Source organism: Thamnophis sirtalis, unplaced genomic scaffold, assembly GCF_051295495.1.
Source record: "Thamnophis sirtalis isolate CommonGarterSnake01/CBP01778 unplaced genomic scaffold, rThaSir2_p1.2 scaffold_5, whole genome shotgun sequence".
Classification (NCBI taxonomy): domain Eukaryota; kingdom Metazoa; phylum Chordata; class Lepidosauria; order Squamata; family Natricidae; genus Thamnophis; species Thamnophis sirtalis.
Genome location: NW_028261385.1, coordinates 59,984,919 through 60,001,150, shown reverse-complemented (window position 1 = coordinate 60,001,150; position 16,232 = coordinate 59,984,919). Strand labels below are relative to the sequence as shown.

Sequence of the window (16,232 nt, the reverse complement as noted above, 5' to 3'; positions counted from 1 at the left end):
ACTGAACTATCTGCAAGTAGAGCTGAAGGTTATTGAGCTTTGCCCATGCATCCAGCAGTTCTTCTGGGTACAAGAGGGAGGATTATTTTACACATTACTTAGGAGGGTAAGGAATTAGTGAGAAAAAAACAAGACATAATAGAAGCAGAAAAAATTTACAGTCTAGGAAAGTCATTTCCCTAATGCCTAAATAAAATAAAACTAAGTCTGCCAAATATGTGTGTATGGATGTGAGTACACACCCACATGCATCGTTCATGATTCTGTACATAACACTAGCATTTATCTTTAAATGGTTAGTTACCAGATCCTTTCATTGCAATAGTAATGCCAGTGAACATGGACATATTATTATTTCTGATCTGGAAGTTAGACACCTTTGTGCCTTTGGAACAATTTATTGTTCTTGTTAATGGCTAATTTATGAAAAGACAACTTCTTGAAAGTACTTTTACTTCAAACAACTCATTGATTCAAGTACTTTTCTTTCCAAATTGCTATTAATAAAACAGTTTTCACCAATTTTCCCATGGCTTAGGGGCATGAAATCTGGTACAGTTAGAAGACGACATTGGCATGACTGCTCCAGAATAAGGATTCCTTCACATGACCACACACTTGCCTTTCAGTTTCTCTTTCCTTTTCTGCTGCTTGCTTTTCTTGCCATCAATTTGTAAGCTCACAGTCCTACGTTTCTCCAAATTCAGCAGCTCTTGGAACAACTCTTTGACATTGTGGTTCGTTTTAGCTGAGGTCTCCATGAAGGCACACTTCCATTTTTTGGCCATGGCTTCACCATCAGTGGTTTGTACCTCTCGGTTGTGGTCCTCGTCGTTCTTGTTTCCCACCAGCATGATTGGAATGCTCTCTGTATCCCCTTTGATCTGACATATCTGCTCATAAATGGGTTTGAGTTCCTCCAAAGACTGCCGGCTGGTGACCGAAAAGACCAAAATAAATGCGTGTCCTTTGGAAATAGACAAGCGCTGCATGGCAGGAAATTGATGACTCCCTGTTGTGTCGGTAATCTGCAAAGTGCATATGCTCTTATCACAGCTGATCACCTGCCGGTAAGTGTCTTCAATTGTAGGGATGTAACTGTCTCTGAAGGTCCCTTTAACAAATCTCAGGACCAGTGAACTTTTGCCAACTCCTCCTGCTCCAAACACCACCACCCTGTAATCATTACTTTGCTCTGGCATGTTTTCTGATTTTTTTTCAACCAGGAAAGAAAGCCTGCAGTGATAAAAAATATATATTAAAAAAGTTATTAATAATCTATTTTTCAATAGTTCATCAGAAATCTCAATGCAAAGTCATGAAACTTCACGGTGTGAGAGTCTCTTTCATCTGACTTGGAACTTGCAATACAGATCAGATTAGTGAATGAATAGTAATCGATGCATTGAAATTGTTATGATTACTTGATTTCAGGATGCAAACAGAAATGTTCATTTATAATCAGATTCACATTAACTTCTGAATGTTAGGCATAATGATGAAAGATTTTATGGATCTACCAAAGCTAATCCATTGCTATGATTATACCAAGGGTAACAGCCATATTTCTAAATCTAATTATTTTCTTGGTTTCTGATTAAATGGAACTCATTAGGAGATGCTAAAAATGAAAGATTATTTGGATTTTGCCTTGCTAAAACAAGATTGCAAGATAAGACTTTCTTTAGCAGCCCCGTCTTAGAATCTTGTCTCTCTCCCAAAAGCAAGAAGAGGCTTCTTCACTTTGGTTATAGTATCCTGTTTCCCTGAAAATAAGCCTTTCCCGGATAATAAGCCCAATCAGGCTTTTGAGCGCATGTGCTAAAATAAGCCCTCCCCACAAAATAACCCATCCCTGAAAATATTGTAACATAGCAGCAGCCATGAGGTGACCATGCTCACTTTCTCCTGCACCTCAAAAATAATAACACGCAGAAGCTTCTCTCAAATTTGCAAATGATAGAGGAGATAAGAGGCTTGTGAAAGCTTCAAAATGCACCTAAATCAAATACATTAAATCAAAGTGATGCAAACTGCTTCATTGTCACAAATTACATTATCATTTTTTTCTTGATAAAGAGAATAATGTCACTGCCTTGAACAGGCTAAGCATTCATTACTCTTACCTTTGCTACTGTCTTAATTTCAAATGTATTTTATAATAAATGCTGGTAAATTCAACATGATTGCTGAAAGCCAAGAGTGATTACTGGTAGTTAAAATTAGCCTTGGAATTATGAACTTCACTGGCCTACTTTAGGGCAATTTTCTTTATAAGTAACTAATTTTATATAGTATATCAATTCAAAAAACTTGCAATGCAATATGGAGAGGATATGATATTATTTTAGATTTTAGAAAATTTCAAGAACTTTTCAAGAAGATTTTTTTAAAAAATTTTCTCAAATCGAGGGAAGTATGAATTTCTTGATTTTGAAGTGAAATTGGTACATCAATAATCCTATATAAATCTCTGTTTTATTTTTGATCTGCAGAAGGGGCAGCCCTATAAATTTTTAATATGTTCAGTCCCTAAATTTTCCTCCATACATTTCCATGTAAAACTCTGTGTTAAGAAACCATTGCAATCTTGTGGAGTCATGTGCATTCATGAAACAATGACAAGATTTGTGTTTGTATTGCTCTGGTAATCATAAAACTACATGTGAATGTCAGCAAAATATCACATTGAAAGGAAATAAATGGATAAATTGCACATATGTTTTTTAGAGTTTACACATGCATGTTCACACTGTTGGTTATACAAGACGAGGGTCTATCAAGGAGAAGAGGAAGCTGAAGAAATGGAATGCTGCATAGGATGCAAAACCTCCCAAGCAGTGAGAGCCAAAGTAAGTCAATGGACCATTAAAGAATAGAATAGAAGGAAATCCTTTCATATATATCCTTTCATTCGGATAAAGATAAGAACTTTCTGTCTCTGCACAGCCTTCCTTAGGGCACTTCCATGTGCTGATTTTCTTCTGTTATTTCTCTTTGGCAGCTGAGATGATTTATTACAACCCAGCTGAAGTACAAGAACCAACATTACAAGTTTCCAGCAGAAAATATTGGCGCTTTGTCCTCCATATGGCTTGGAGGGGGATCATTGTTTCCCCCCTTGAAATTGTACCTGAACTTCATTCACCTTAATAATCTTACAAGGGAAATGTTGGCTTTGAATCAATCTCCTAGTAGAGATGATGGCAATTATGAGTTGTTTACAAAATGTGTTTGATGGAGTGGAGAGTGAAAATAGCGATTATATTATGGAAGTGTTCTAAGGGGGGGGGACCCCAAAGCATTCTGAGGCTGATGCAAAACTGTAGTAAAAGTAATAAACTGCTTACTTGAGCCATTCAAATGGAAACTCTTAACCATTTTTGCTTCAATTGCATAATGCATTTACCACTCTAAAAACGCTGGGAAAGCATTTAGAGGAGTGCAGCATACATTTAGCTGTTATCCTAAAAGTTAGATGGGTATGTGATTGGGGCTACAAAGATCTTTCGAGAGACAGTGAACTGCCATTTTCAGTTTGCATAGTTTCTCTCATCAGCCTTTGAATGTGTGTAGGAATTGACATGAATTCACGTAACACTGCAGCTTCGTCATGTGGATGCAAATTGAAACTGGAAAAATGCATACACTTAAACCAATTTAACAAAATTCAAATTTAAGTTTTCTTTTTTAAAAAAATTGAAGCAAAAAACAAGCAAAGATTGCTCTGAGATGTGCAGATCACATTCTGTACATGCTGTCACATTTATTAGCACCGTATTTAAATTGCCTTTATGAGCTCTGATTCTGAAGCTTTTAGAGGCACTCTAATTGCTAAATATGGCTGGAAAAGATAAGTCTAATATTACAATTCTCATTAGTGAGCGCAAGTAATTATTAAAGAATCTCTCTAATGAACATTTTAATTACAGGCTCTAAACAGGCTGATTTCAGAAGATTTTTTTTATGCTCCTTTCCTGTGTTTGTGAGAAGAAGGAGTTCCACAGAATAGGAATAGGAATAGGAATAAGTTTATTTATAGGCCGCCCTTTTCCCTGAGGGCGGCTAACAACTTATAGGGAGGGGATACAAACAGTAACATATAGCATATACATAATTAAAAAATAAACAACATTCATTCAGCATTCGGATGGGGGCGAATCAAATCTTTACCCCCAGGCCTGACGGGATAGCCAGTTCTTGAGGGCTGCGCGGAAGGTCTGAAGGGTGGTGAGGGTACAAATCTCCACGGGGAGATCGTTCCAGAGGGTCGGAGCTGCTACTGAAAAGGCTCTCCTCCGCGTAGTGGCCAGCCGGCACTACACAGAATATATAAAGGGTGGTCCATTGAAGGGTTTTAATAAAATTAAAATCAGAATATTCTAAAAGGGCTGTTTCCATCATTATCATCCCAAACTGGTGTTCTCCAGATGTGTCTCACCACAGTTCTCATCATTCCAAGCAAATCCAATGGGAAACAAACCATCAAAAATAAAAATGTTTTCAACACAATATTTCTCAGGCAGGAGTGAAATTTAGCAGGTTCTGACAGGTTCTGGAGAACCGGTAGCAGAAATTTGGAGTAGTTCAGATAACTGGCATACACCACATCTGGCTGGCCCCAGAGTGGGGTGGGAATGGAGATTTTGCAGTATCCTTCCCCTGCCACTCCCACCAAGCCACACCCACAAAACTGGTAGTAAAAAAACTGAATTTCACCACTGTTTCTCAGGTAATAAATTTCTTGCTGCTTATTATTGTCGCATTTGTAGTTTTTTTCTACTATCTTTATGTTAATAGTAATATTATCAGTGAGTGTATTAATCAAGTTTACTATGTGTTGATAAATAGGAGGGCCCACACAGTTCATTCCAAGTGCAATAAATCTTCCCATATAGAAATTTTTCTCCTTCTGAATGAGCTTTACTTTTTAATTATTTTAATATGTAAACAATTTTGTATATACTGTTATGGTTATGCATTATTTTTTATAAACATGTTATACATATTTAATAAACAAAATAGTTAAAATTGCATATCATGCTAAGCCAAAATGGTTAAGATGAATAAATCCTGAATATGCCCACTTGATCCTTTTTTGAGATCTATGGGTACAAAACTCCCATATCATGCAACCATAAGGCATCAATTTGCCTTCAGCCATGAAATACATTTAATGAAGAGACAATCCTATCTTATGGTACCCATCATGTGAATGTAATCACAACATTATTTCAACATTCAAGATGTGTCTTTTAGCCACAGAAGAACTTCCACCCCTGACTGGGGATGTTGGTTTTGTAAGCATCTTAAATTGCTATTTGTTGTCTTCAACATCTGATATTGAAGAAATGCTTTTACTGTTTTGGGGTTTTAATTATTGTTGTAAACCATCCAGGTTTTTGTCTTGTAAGATAGACAGTCATGTGGGTTGAATGAATGGATGGATGGATGGATGGATGGATAAATTTCTTGGAAATTTAAGTTGATTTTCCAAATGTTACAAAATGCCAATAAGATTTCAATGCCATGTTTATAAATATAACAAAACCTGGGGAGGTGTTGTACATCAGTACATGTCTCAGTTGCCCATCTTGAGAGTAAGTGGCTTAGGCTGCAAGTGCATACTTACCTGAGATTAAACCCCACCAAACTGGAGTCTATCTTTGATTAGACAAAATAGGATTGCATCATTAGAAACCAATCAAAGCATAGCTTTTGTGCTGTGCATATGCAAAATCTCACTGGTGGGTCTGTTCCATTTTTACTGTCCTACAAAAGAACTGCTTTTTAAGCAGAATACTAATCAGAAGAATTAATGATTTCAAAAAAAAGTTTCCTGAATCAATTTAATATAGTTTATGAGACTAGCCAAGTCATACTAAATTTAGCTAAGAAGCAAAAATGTCAGATTTAATGAAATATAATTAGAATTCTTCAGAGTTTTTTTTTCCTGAGCAAACAAATATTGCAATACTGCAGGTTCTTTAATAAGATCCCTATAGTGCAATTCTTTTTGTCCTTGAATGCTGTCCCACAAAGATTAGAGCAGACTGAATTGCCTCTCCATTATATTAAAAAAAAGGTTATGATAGTTTGTACACAGCATGCCCCCAATTCCATGGGGATAAAATTAGAGGCTAGCAGCAATCACATTTATATCCACTGGGAGGGGGGAATGAGATAGAATGGGGTGGCTGTAAATTTGCCCTTCTATTCTTCCTGGAGCTCCAGAATCCTATTGTCTCAAAACCTGTATGGAAAATTGAATTCCAGTTGGAATGAATGACTGGAGAAACAGAGAAATGTTAGGAAAGAGAATCCAAAGGTTAAATCCCTCTTTCTACCTTGTCCCCACTCCCCGCCATATAGGGAAAAACTTCATTTCCAACTAATCTTCCCTGTTTAAACGTGCTCTGAATAAAACAACCAATACTCCAGAATCAGGAATATTATTTACATTAGGTAACAACTGATAACGAAGATAATGCTGACTGCACAGATTTCCGCAAGAGAAGGACCATGACATGTCAAGGAATAGGTTCCCAATTATTGCAAGCTAAAGCCAACTCTTGTTAATTTTCAAAGGTAGAACCAGACCAATTTAGGGATTGGACAAAATCAAGCAAAGTCAAATGACAGCAGTTATTACATCTATAATCTCAGTGCATATATCTTAAATATCAACTGCTAGGAAAAAAACAATTGAAGAGGCATATTTGCTTCCTATAAATGTTTGTAAACTTAGCTATCGATTTGCAGAATATCCTAGTCTGGTGTTCTCTAGATTGTAACTCCAAGAATTCTGAAAAGTGAAATTCTAAGCATTGCAATTCAATAATTTGGAAATTGCTAAATCAAAAATGTTAATTCAGAGCCAAAATGAGTTTATATCGTGTTTTTATACAGGAATATCTATAGTGACTTATCGGTCTTCAAAATACTGAATACAATAGAACAATAAAAAAAATCCCAACCTTTTAAACATGCATTGCATACATAGTCCATGTGTAAAAAGGGGCACAGTTTCAACCAGTCACACTTGCAGTTTTCAAGCTAGGGAATGTCTTGCCACTCTTGTCTCGATAAACATGTGGTGGGCATGTCTATCACTGATTGGCCACTAGGTGTAATTTCCAAATATACAAATTTATTCATTTTGCTCTTTTGAAAATAATCAAAATAATTTTTGGATTTCACTGAGCTTAGTTTAATTATAGAAAAAAAAAAGCATTTACATCTCCTATTTTAAAAACCATATTGAAATCATATATATTTCTCAAGGATATGTAATACCTTAGGCCAGAGGTAACAAAATCATGTCATCACAGTGGTGTCACATGACGTATCGTGACTTTCCCCCCTTCATTAAACCAGGTGTGGGCATGGCCAGCATGTGACATATCCGGCCCATGGACCACAAATTCAACAGCCTTAGGCTATTATCCAATATACATTTATTGGGGTACATTTCCAGGTAATAAAAATATAGGATTGTGCTCTTGGTAAATATGTAATTACAAGAAAACAGGAAGTTTTGAACCTTCAATATCAAAGAAAGCCTAGACAGTACTGCCTACCAGTGATGACTATACTAGAATGGAGGGATTAAAACTATGTTTCAAGTTAAAGCATTTTCCTTGTTTGCCACATTCAATCTTCTTAGCTTCCCTGCATTGAAATAGTTTAAAAAGGAAGCAGAGGCCAGCAAATCATTTCTATGTTGGTTTTTGTCCATTCCAGACATCTGAACTATCTTGAAATATATTAATAGCATTGGGAATAAGAATGGCAAATTATCATGCAAATTTCTTCCTTCATCATGAAAAACAACCTCAGGGAGTGACTGGAATCCACTGCAATTTATTTATTTATTCTTTCTTTCTTTCAATTTAAATAGCTGCCCATCTCACAAAAAAAAGTCACCCTGGGCATCTTACAATAAAAATATAAAATGGAGTTCACAATTTCCTTGTAAACCAGGAAGAAGTATTATTCTAACAGAAATGCCTTTGTGTAAATGTATATTCATGCATGAAAGGGGACTTTAATGCAGAAATATGAACCTAAAGAAAAGGAGACTAGGATAGCAGAGATATTTGTAATTTATAAAACTTGAGCTAAAAGGTAAGCTTAGTTAATATGGCATGTTGGTTTAATCTTTGATCCAATATTAAATTATTAGGGGCATAAGAAATGTGAGGGGGTCCAGAATACTTTCATAGAGAGATCAATTTGTGTTTAGAAAATACCATCTATATATGTCAAACACAGAAGTTGCTCATAGTTGGAAAATTACGGTATACAGCACTACTAATATTGACTATTGTCTGTTATATAAACTTAATGGCAACAAAGGAGACCAGAAAAATTTGTATCAGAAGCATGGATCTAGTCTTAGCAACAGAACCAGCAGTAGGCAGGGCAAACTGTATGTAGCTAATGCTACTAGTACAGTAGGAAGTATGCTTTGGGTTGAACGTACAGGGAAATTATCATAACATGGCTAAAGTGTCCAAACCTATATAAACAAGTCCTATTCATAAGTATCAAAGAGCATGAATCTGTGAAGGTAATTTCTTCATAGCCTAAACAAGGTAGACACAAAGAGATATAAAAGTGAAAATAGAATCTCCATAGCTTATAAAATGGATAGTGGTGTGTAATGGTTATCTAATTGCTGAAACTGCGTATAACAAATTAATCTTTAAACTAGACCCTTATTGAATATCCATTAGCCCCAAGTTATATGCCAGGGAATTTTGCTATTTTGCAAACTTATCATCTAGCACTGGATCTCTGCAAATGACAAGGACCCAACACTCTTTACATAGAATGTTGTGCAGCATCTGTTTCCCCCAAACCTAGTGTAATTGCCTGACTAATTCAGAATACTGAATATGCATATGAATAGCACAGAAAAGAGCCAATCTTGAACCATCACATATACCAAATTTAGGGTATGGTGGTAATTCATGTATTATAGGTAAAGGTTCCCCTCGCACATATGTGCTAGCTGTTCCTGACTCTAGGGGACGGTGCTCATCTCTGTTTCAAAGCTGAAGAGCCAGCACTGTCCGAAAATATCTCTGTGGTCATGTGGTCAGGCAAAGGCACATGGAACACTGTTACCTTCCCACCAAGGTGGTTCCTATTTTTCTACTTGCATTTTAACGTGCTTTTGAACTGCTAGATTAGCAGAAGCTGGGACAAATAACGGGAGCTCACTCCGTTACACGGCACAAGGGATTCAAACTGCCAAATTGCCAATCTTTTTGATCAACAAGCTCAGCATCTTAGCCACTGACCCACCGCGTCCCTTTATGTATTATATTATAGTCCAAAAATGGTTTCCAGTTTAAGTTGAATTCTGTATCAGGTTTACTTTTAAGGTATAAAGTTATCACTGGCACTTCAGTGGTATGACGTTAACTTGACTTTCAAACAAGGCAAAGATTTAATGAAGGCAGATGAGATTTTGAGCATACTATATTTCACAGATCAATTATCAAAAGGAACTATGATTATAAAATACAGGTGAATGGCACAGAAAAGAGCCGTTCTTCAACCATTACATAGGCCAACAAATAACAGAGGCCACTAAAGCAGATGACGTTCTTAAGGGATTTAAGGTAATCTTAGCATTTACACAGAAGCATGCAATAGGCATCTCTATGGTGGTTTTTTAATATATATTTGACGTTCAAATTCAGTATTTTAGGCGAAATTTTTCATTTGATTTATTTAATTTCACGTACAACTTTATAGAGCATATTGACTTTTGCCTAACTTTAAAATGTCTTTCTTATCCCAAACCTTGAAGGTGATGGTGATCAAGTTCCACAGGTAAAAAATATTTTTTTAAAAAAGATAGAATTTTAGTATATGCTAAATGTATTGTATTAATGTGACAGCTTCAACTTTGAAATTTATTTGATATGATTCCTAAATTACTATTATATGTAATCAGTTTATAGCCCACTATAAAAGCTGAAATAATACTTCCTTCCTCTTATTGTATAACCCAAAGGCAATGAGAAAGATAGCTGATTCTTAACTTTAAACCTGCTGATTGCCTTCTTCCTGAGATTGTTCTGCACTCAGTATCTGCTATCAAAAGTAGTTGCCTCAATTTGCCTCATGGAAATGTAGAGGATTACAGAGATGATGTTGAAGAACATATACAACAGCTTTTTTTAAAAAAAAAACATCAATTTAGTCTGGAAAGATAGGAGTGGGCAAGGAAGAAACTCAAAACCGACCCATCTTGATTCTTTTTTGTATAAGGGGGGAAGGGGGGGAAAGAAATTCTGTCTAACTTTCAAAATTCTGTTACTATGACATGTATCAATTAAGCAAAGTTCCTATGTTTCTTTATGTCCAATCTGGCTTGATAACAAGTATGGCTTCTTCTAGAGTGCCTTATGCAAAATTGCTAGGTGTATTTCTATTTTTATTAAATAGTTAATATGATTAACTATTTAAGAAAATATCTGCAATAATTTAATAATAAGTAAAGGTAAAATAATTATCTAATCATAATTTCTAGCTTTTTATTCTAGTAGTGATCATGCAATTCTACTTAAAGTCTACTCTAGTGTAGCATCAGATCAGTACTCATAAATTGATATAAACATGGACCATCTTCTTATGATCATTTCATTGCGTCTACCAGAGAAGAACATAAAAACATAAGAAGAGTTCTACTGAAAGAAACACAGGCCAATGCCATTATCTAATCTATCATTTTCTGATAACGTGATCAACCAAATAGATCTGAGGAAATTCACAAGCCAGACATGAAAGCAATCACTCTATCTAGTCACGCAAAGTGTTAATTTTTTTTTAAAAAAATTGAACTTCAAAGAAAATATATAAGCAAGAAAAAATGTTGGAAAAAGAATAAGACAATATAAGTGAATTAATCACAGATTTAAAAATGTTTTAGAGAATATATCCTTCTAACATGCTGCTAATTAGTTAAGTATATTTTATATAACATTTAAAATGCAAACAATTGCACTAAATTAAAAATGAATATCAAGAATCATGTTTAATGTAATAAGTTCAACAAATCATACATCATAATACATTCAATTCACATTAGTAAGAGTATAACGTCCCTTCTGAACTTGGAATATATAGATAAACACAAATTTAAGGTATGGTGGCAATCCATGTATTATATTAAGACTGGTTTCCAGTTTAAGTTGAATTTTGTGTCAGGTTTACTTTTAAAGTTCAAAGTTCTGAACATTGAACCATGCCGCCGCAACTTCTTAGTCATTCTTTCATTGAAGGGCCAGATATAACCCTCACAGCTTCAACCTTAAACTGTCTAGTGTGGACCTCACCCATTCCTAAGAGGTCCTTAAAGGGGGTGTGCATCAGCTTGCCTACCATCCTGTCTTACTGTCCTCATTTATCTGTATTGACTTACTTTGTTTATGCTTTCTTACTTATACTTGTTACCTTGTACATGTTTGACAAATAAATAAATAAAAGATAAATAAAAATAAATACCTTTCAGTAAGAAATATATGGTACCCCTGCAGTAGTTATCACATCTAAGATTAATTCAGGATCCCATGAAGGTTCGGTAAGGTTCAATAAGAATATTATAGGTGGAAGGGAGAATTCAGCTTGTAATATTTATTTCATTTTAACATGGTAGCATTTACAAAATTGCTACCAAAAACAAGTAATCCAACTTGGTCATAAAATGTCAGCAATTTACTTTGAACTTTAGATTGAAAGAAAATTGGTATAAGATGTTTTGATTGCTAAAATAACCATTTAAAATGCAAAGCTGCTAATAATTATAGAATACCACCTTAGATTCTGAGGACTAGTAACCATTCATAACCCATTCCTCTACAATGTTTTCCAATCCTCTTTTAGAACCAGCTATATTTACTGTCACATTTCCTAGCACCAAAGCCCATACTTAATCTGTCATGTAAACAAATGCTTCTACACTTTCGGAAAGTCTCTAATTTATAAACGTTAATTTTTAGAAAAATTTAAAATGGATTGAATTCATTCATATAACTTTTTTGACTTGCAATAATTTCACAATGGTTTACCAAACAATTTCAAAATTTAAAATTCTGTATTGAGCTTTGAATGTAATTCATATTTTAATAATTAATAAGTTGATGATTTAAAGCAGAACTTCGGGCACTTTGAAAAAAGAAAACAGATTATTAAAATAAATCATTTCAAAAGGATAAATATAAAAAATTATTTTAGGTCTGCAATATTAGGATCACTTGTGAAATGTAATAGTTTTGGTTATAGGGTTGGTTATGACGTCAATAATGGAAAGGACAGTATATTTTTAAAATAAAATCTGATGAGATCTTTTTTTAAAAAAATAATTGGAATGAGGGTAATTTTTTCAGGACCACTAGAAATCTACATTAAGGAGGAAAAATAAATAATTATGCAATCCCATTACTCCGCACTACTGATTTTTAGTGTGAGTTGTTGAGAATTTGAGGAAGGAACTTGAAGAAAACTGGAACTTTTATCTCAGTTCCTATGCTTTGGAAAACATTTTAGAAAGAGGAAAAGGTTCTAACATTGTAGTAGCAGCTAATCCACTCTATTTCAACAGTCTATGCAAAGTTTTTTTAATATACATTTTTATCGCTTTTTAAAATAATAAAAAAAGAAAAAAATGAAAGGTACAAGACACAAAATTATTTGTACTATATATTTTGCTTTTTTCTGTTTTATTTTGACACTTATTTTTAACAACTTATGTATTTTTTTCATTACAACCTTAATGCAAAGTTTACTCTATTAGGAAAAACCATAAAGAATACACTGACAAGCCTCTCAGAAAAGAAATTTAAAAAGAGTCAAGAAATTTAGTGGATGGTTCCTCGAATCTTTTCCCCACATTTTGGAAATGCTTGATATGCTTAGCTTTTCCCTTTGATCTAGATGCTGACTGCAGCAGAGATTGAAAAGATGAATTATCATTTTTTGTTTAATTTCAGATTGTAATAGCTATAGATATGGTTATAAATGCAATTATTTGTGTTTTTTAACAAGCTAGACAGACAGACAGACGGTAGATAGAGAGAACAATGGCTCAGTTTAGGATAATTATCCAGTAGTTTTTATGCATTGTTTATAACAATCAGGATAGAAGCATCACAGCTGCCTGATTATCTCCATAGGAAACCATATGGTAGCGCAAAGAAAAACCGAATATTAGTCTGAATCTTGAAAAATGAGAATTGCAAGATTCATTATGGAGCTGGCTGAATTTGTGGTTTTAAAAGTTTGAGCAGTAAAAGACATAGACTTGTCTACCAATACAGATAGTCCTTGATGTACATCAGTTCACTTAGTGATTGTTCAAAGTTACAATGGCACTTTTAAAAAAGTGATTTATGACCATTTTTAACGCAACCATTGGAGCATCTCCATGGTCACATGATCAAAATTCAAACACCTGGAAACTGACTCATATTTATGACAGTTGCAGGCTCCTGGGGCCTTGTGATTACTTGTATAACTCTCTGACAAGCAAAGTCAATATGGAAAACAGATTCATGTAATAGCTATGTTACTAATTTAATAACTACAGTGATTCTCTTAACAACTACGGGAGGAGACATCATAAAATGGGGCAAAATCCACTTAACAAATGTCTCATTTAGCAACAAAAATTTTGGGCTGGATTGTGGTCATAAATTGAGAACTACCTGTAATTGCTTTTCCCACTGGAGCTATTCTTCAACATCTGGCACATTTTATTAAGCACGTAACACTAATTTCTTTCAATGGATCTCCCAAAAGTCAACAAATATACTGTGGGCCCTCAGAAGCTTTTGGGCTGCAATTCTCCTCCATGCTGTTTAGGTTAGAGTATAATTTTTTTTTAAATTATTTTTATTTTTTATTACACAAACTACAATGGGAAAGGGAGAGGATGGGAAAAAAAAAGAAAAGGAAAGGAAAAAGGGGGGGGAGGGAAAACCCATCTTCACATATAATATGTCGTTTAATCACAGGTGCATCCCTACTAAGTTTATACATCCCGTATCTCTCTATTGTATATTCGATAAGCACCACAATAAGCTAGGGTTTAGAGTATAATTTGTAGTCCAATGTGTGTGGTACAAATATTATAATCTCCCTAAGCAGGTTTTTTTTTTCAGATTACTCATTGGGATTTTTAAAAAAATTAAATACTCCTGTAATGAAAATCCTCCAGTTTAAAACTGTTTCATTTTATACAATCCATAGTAACATTACAGATTTTAAAAAATGAGAGATTTTGATGATAGTAATACTTCACAACGCTAAAAGAGAGCTTCAGAATCAGCAGATTTGAGGAAGAATAAACCATATGAATAACTATAGTTTCTTGATTAAAAAAATTATGGAAGATTTGGTCACAGAGTAGCATATCCATACTAGATATTTCTTGCAGGCAATACTCTATGGCCATATTGTTTTAATAACCTAGTGTAGAGTTAAAAAGTCTTCCACAAGATTTTGACAGAAGATGCCAGTATGGCTAAATTCAAATGCTTCTGTGTATGCAGCTTTTCACTTGCTGGCTAGGATTAAAATTGAATATTTGTGCATCACTATTGAGCTGTAGTCCTTGCTTAAAAATGATCGGATATAGTAAAATAAAAGCTATATTTTGCAGAATTTCATCAACGGCTATGCCTATATTAATATTATGCTATGACATAGTAATACAGTTGAATATAGTGAAGCTTTCTTCTGAATATATAGATTTGTGTAAATAGTGAAAAATTATCCAGAATTCATATCAATATCAGTCAACATTCAATTTTTTATCAAAAAAGGATGTTTATTACTAAAACTTTTAAAAAGTATGATTATGTGGAACAGAAACATAAATAACTATCAAGATATGCACTTGCATTAAAACATGCAATGCCAGAAATTAAAGATATTATGATTTTTCACATATTCTTTTTGAAAGGGCAAAAATAATGAGGAACAACATAATGATAAAATGCTGATTTTCCATATCTCCTTGATTAAAATTAACTTCGGGAAAATGATTATCTGGATTATTAAGACATGCCTTGGCTTGTAAATAATAGAAAGGCATCTCTAAAGATTACTTGCTGTAAATATACTAGATTTCTTTTTGTTTAAAATAATATCTTGGTATCTGCTTCTTTCAGTTTGAATAAATTCAGACACATTTGCCAAGACATATAAGGCAAAATTCCTGAGCCCGTTGCTAAATATTCAGAACATTTTGAAAGATGCTGAGCTATATAAAGTTCCCTCTTGCAAAGCATCTTTTTGCCTTTCAAAATCTATCTATATATGAACAATCTCTCCCCATATCCTCTCCCCTTCCTTCAAAAAAAAAATCTCCCTTTTTTCCCTATCCTGTTTCTAATGCTTGGACAGAATTAAACATCCATTGCACATTTATTTCCTTGGATAAAAATCTGTAACATTCAGTGAGCATCGTTATGTGTTTCGTATAGAACAGAGATTTGCAAAAGGGTTAAATTTAAAGCAACAACAACAACATAGAAACTTACCTGAGGGAAATAAGTCTGACCTATACCATTCAGTTTTTGTCTGTCATAGTAGTAGAGAGATTTCAGAGAGGGGGAGAGAGGAAGAGAGAGAAATAGAGAGGATCAGATAGAATCTTTTTCTATGACAGATAGCTGGCTGATTTTCTTCTCTCCAGCTGAAATTCAATTCCCTTTTCCTCTTTTATGACCAATCAGCAACTGTTCTGGGGGGCTTTTTGCATTGCTTATGGGGCTTATGGTCTTACCTTCTGCCTTCCGATTTGGATGCTGAGGTTGTGGTTAATGCTACTGCTAGGGAGTGACAAGCTCCTTCCAGTCACACTCCTTCCTCTCGGCGGTGAACCAGCTGTAGCTTTAGCTGCTGCTTCAGCTGCTATTAGTACCTCAATGGCGACAGCAGATCTCATCTAAGCTTTTAACTGCCACCTACTGAATAAATAGGGGATGCACATCTTTTGCAAGGAGCTGCATTCTGCCTTTATATATTTATTTGGTGGCTGATTTCTGGTCACTCCTTTCTGCCATGCAGGGAGTCTTCCAGAGCTATTATTCCATGAACAAGTCTGGATTGGATTGGATTCTCTGGATTCAAATTGTGCCTGGAAAGTAGCTTTCTTCTTCCAACCTCAAAGCTCAGCTGGAAGAAATCGGGATGAGGAACAACAGAATTTC

The 16,232-nt window shown here is 34.6% G+C and overlaps 1 protein-coding gene across 2 annotated transcripts; it reads right to left on the bottom strand.

The window, feature by feature from the left end:
• Window positions 1–212: 212 nt before the first annotated feature.
• DIRAS2 (DIRAS family GTPase 2) lies at window positions 213–15,937 on the bottom strand. Of its 2 annotated transcripts, XM_014065033.2 has the most exons (3): window positions 15,806–15,929; window positions 15,561–15,600; window positions 213–1,236 (listed from the first exon to the last, which is right to left on the bottom strand). In XM_014065033.2, exon 3 carries the CDS (start codon window positions 1,200–1,202, stop codon window positions 603–605), a length of 600 nt encoding a protein of 199 aa, XP_013920508.1. In that variant the 5' UTR covers window positions 1,203–1,236; window positions 15,561–15,600; window positions 15,806–15,929; the 3' UTR covers window positions 213–602. The 2 variants fall into 2 exon arrangements, with proteins under 2 accessions (XP_013920508.1, XP_013920516.1); XM_014065041.2 differs by lacking the exon at window positions 15,561–15,600 and having other exon boundaries at window positions 15,806–15,937.
• Window positions 15,938–16,232: the final 295 nt, after the last annotated feature.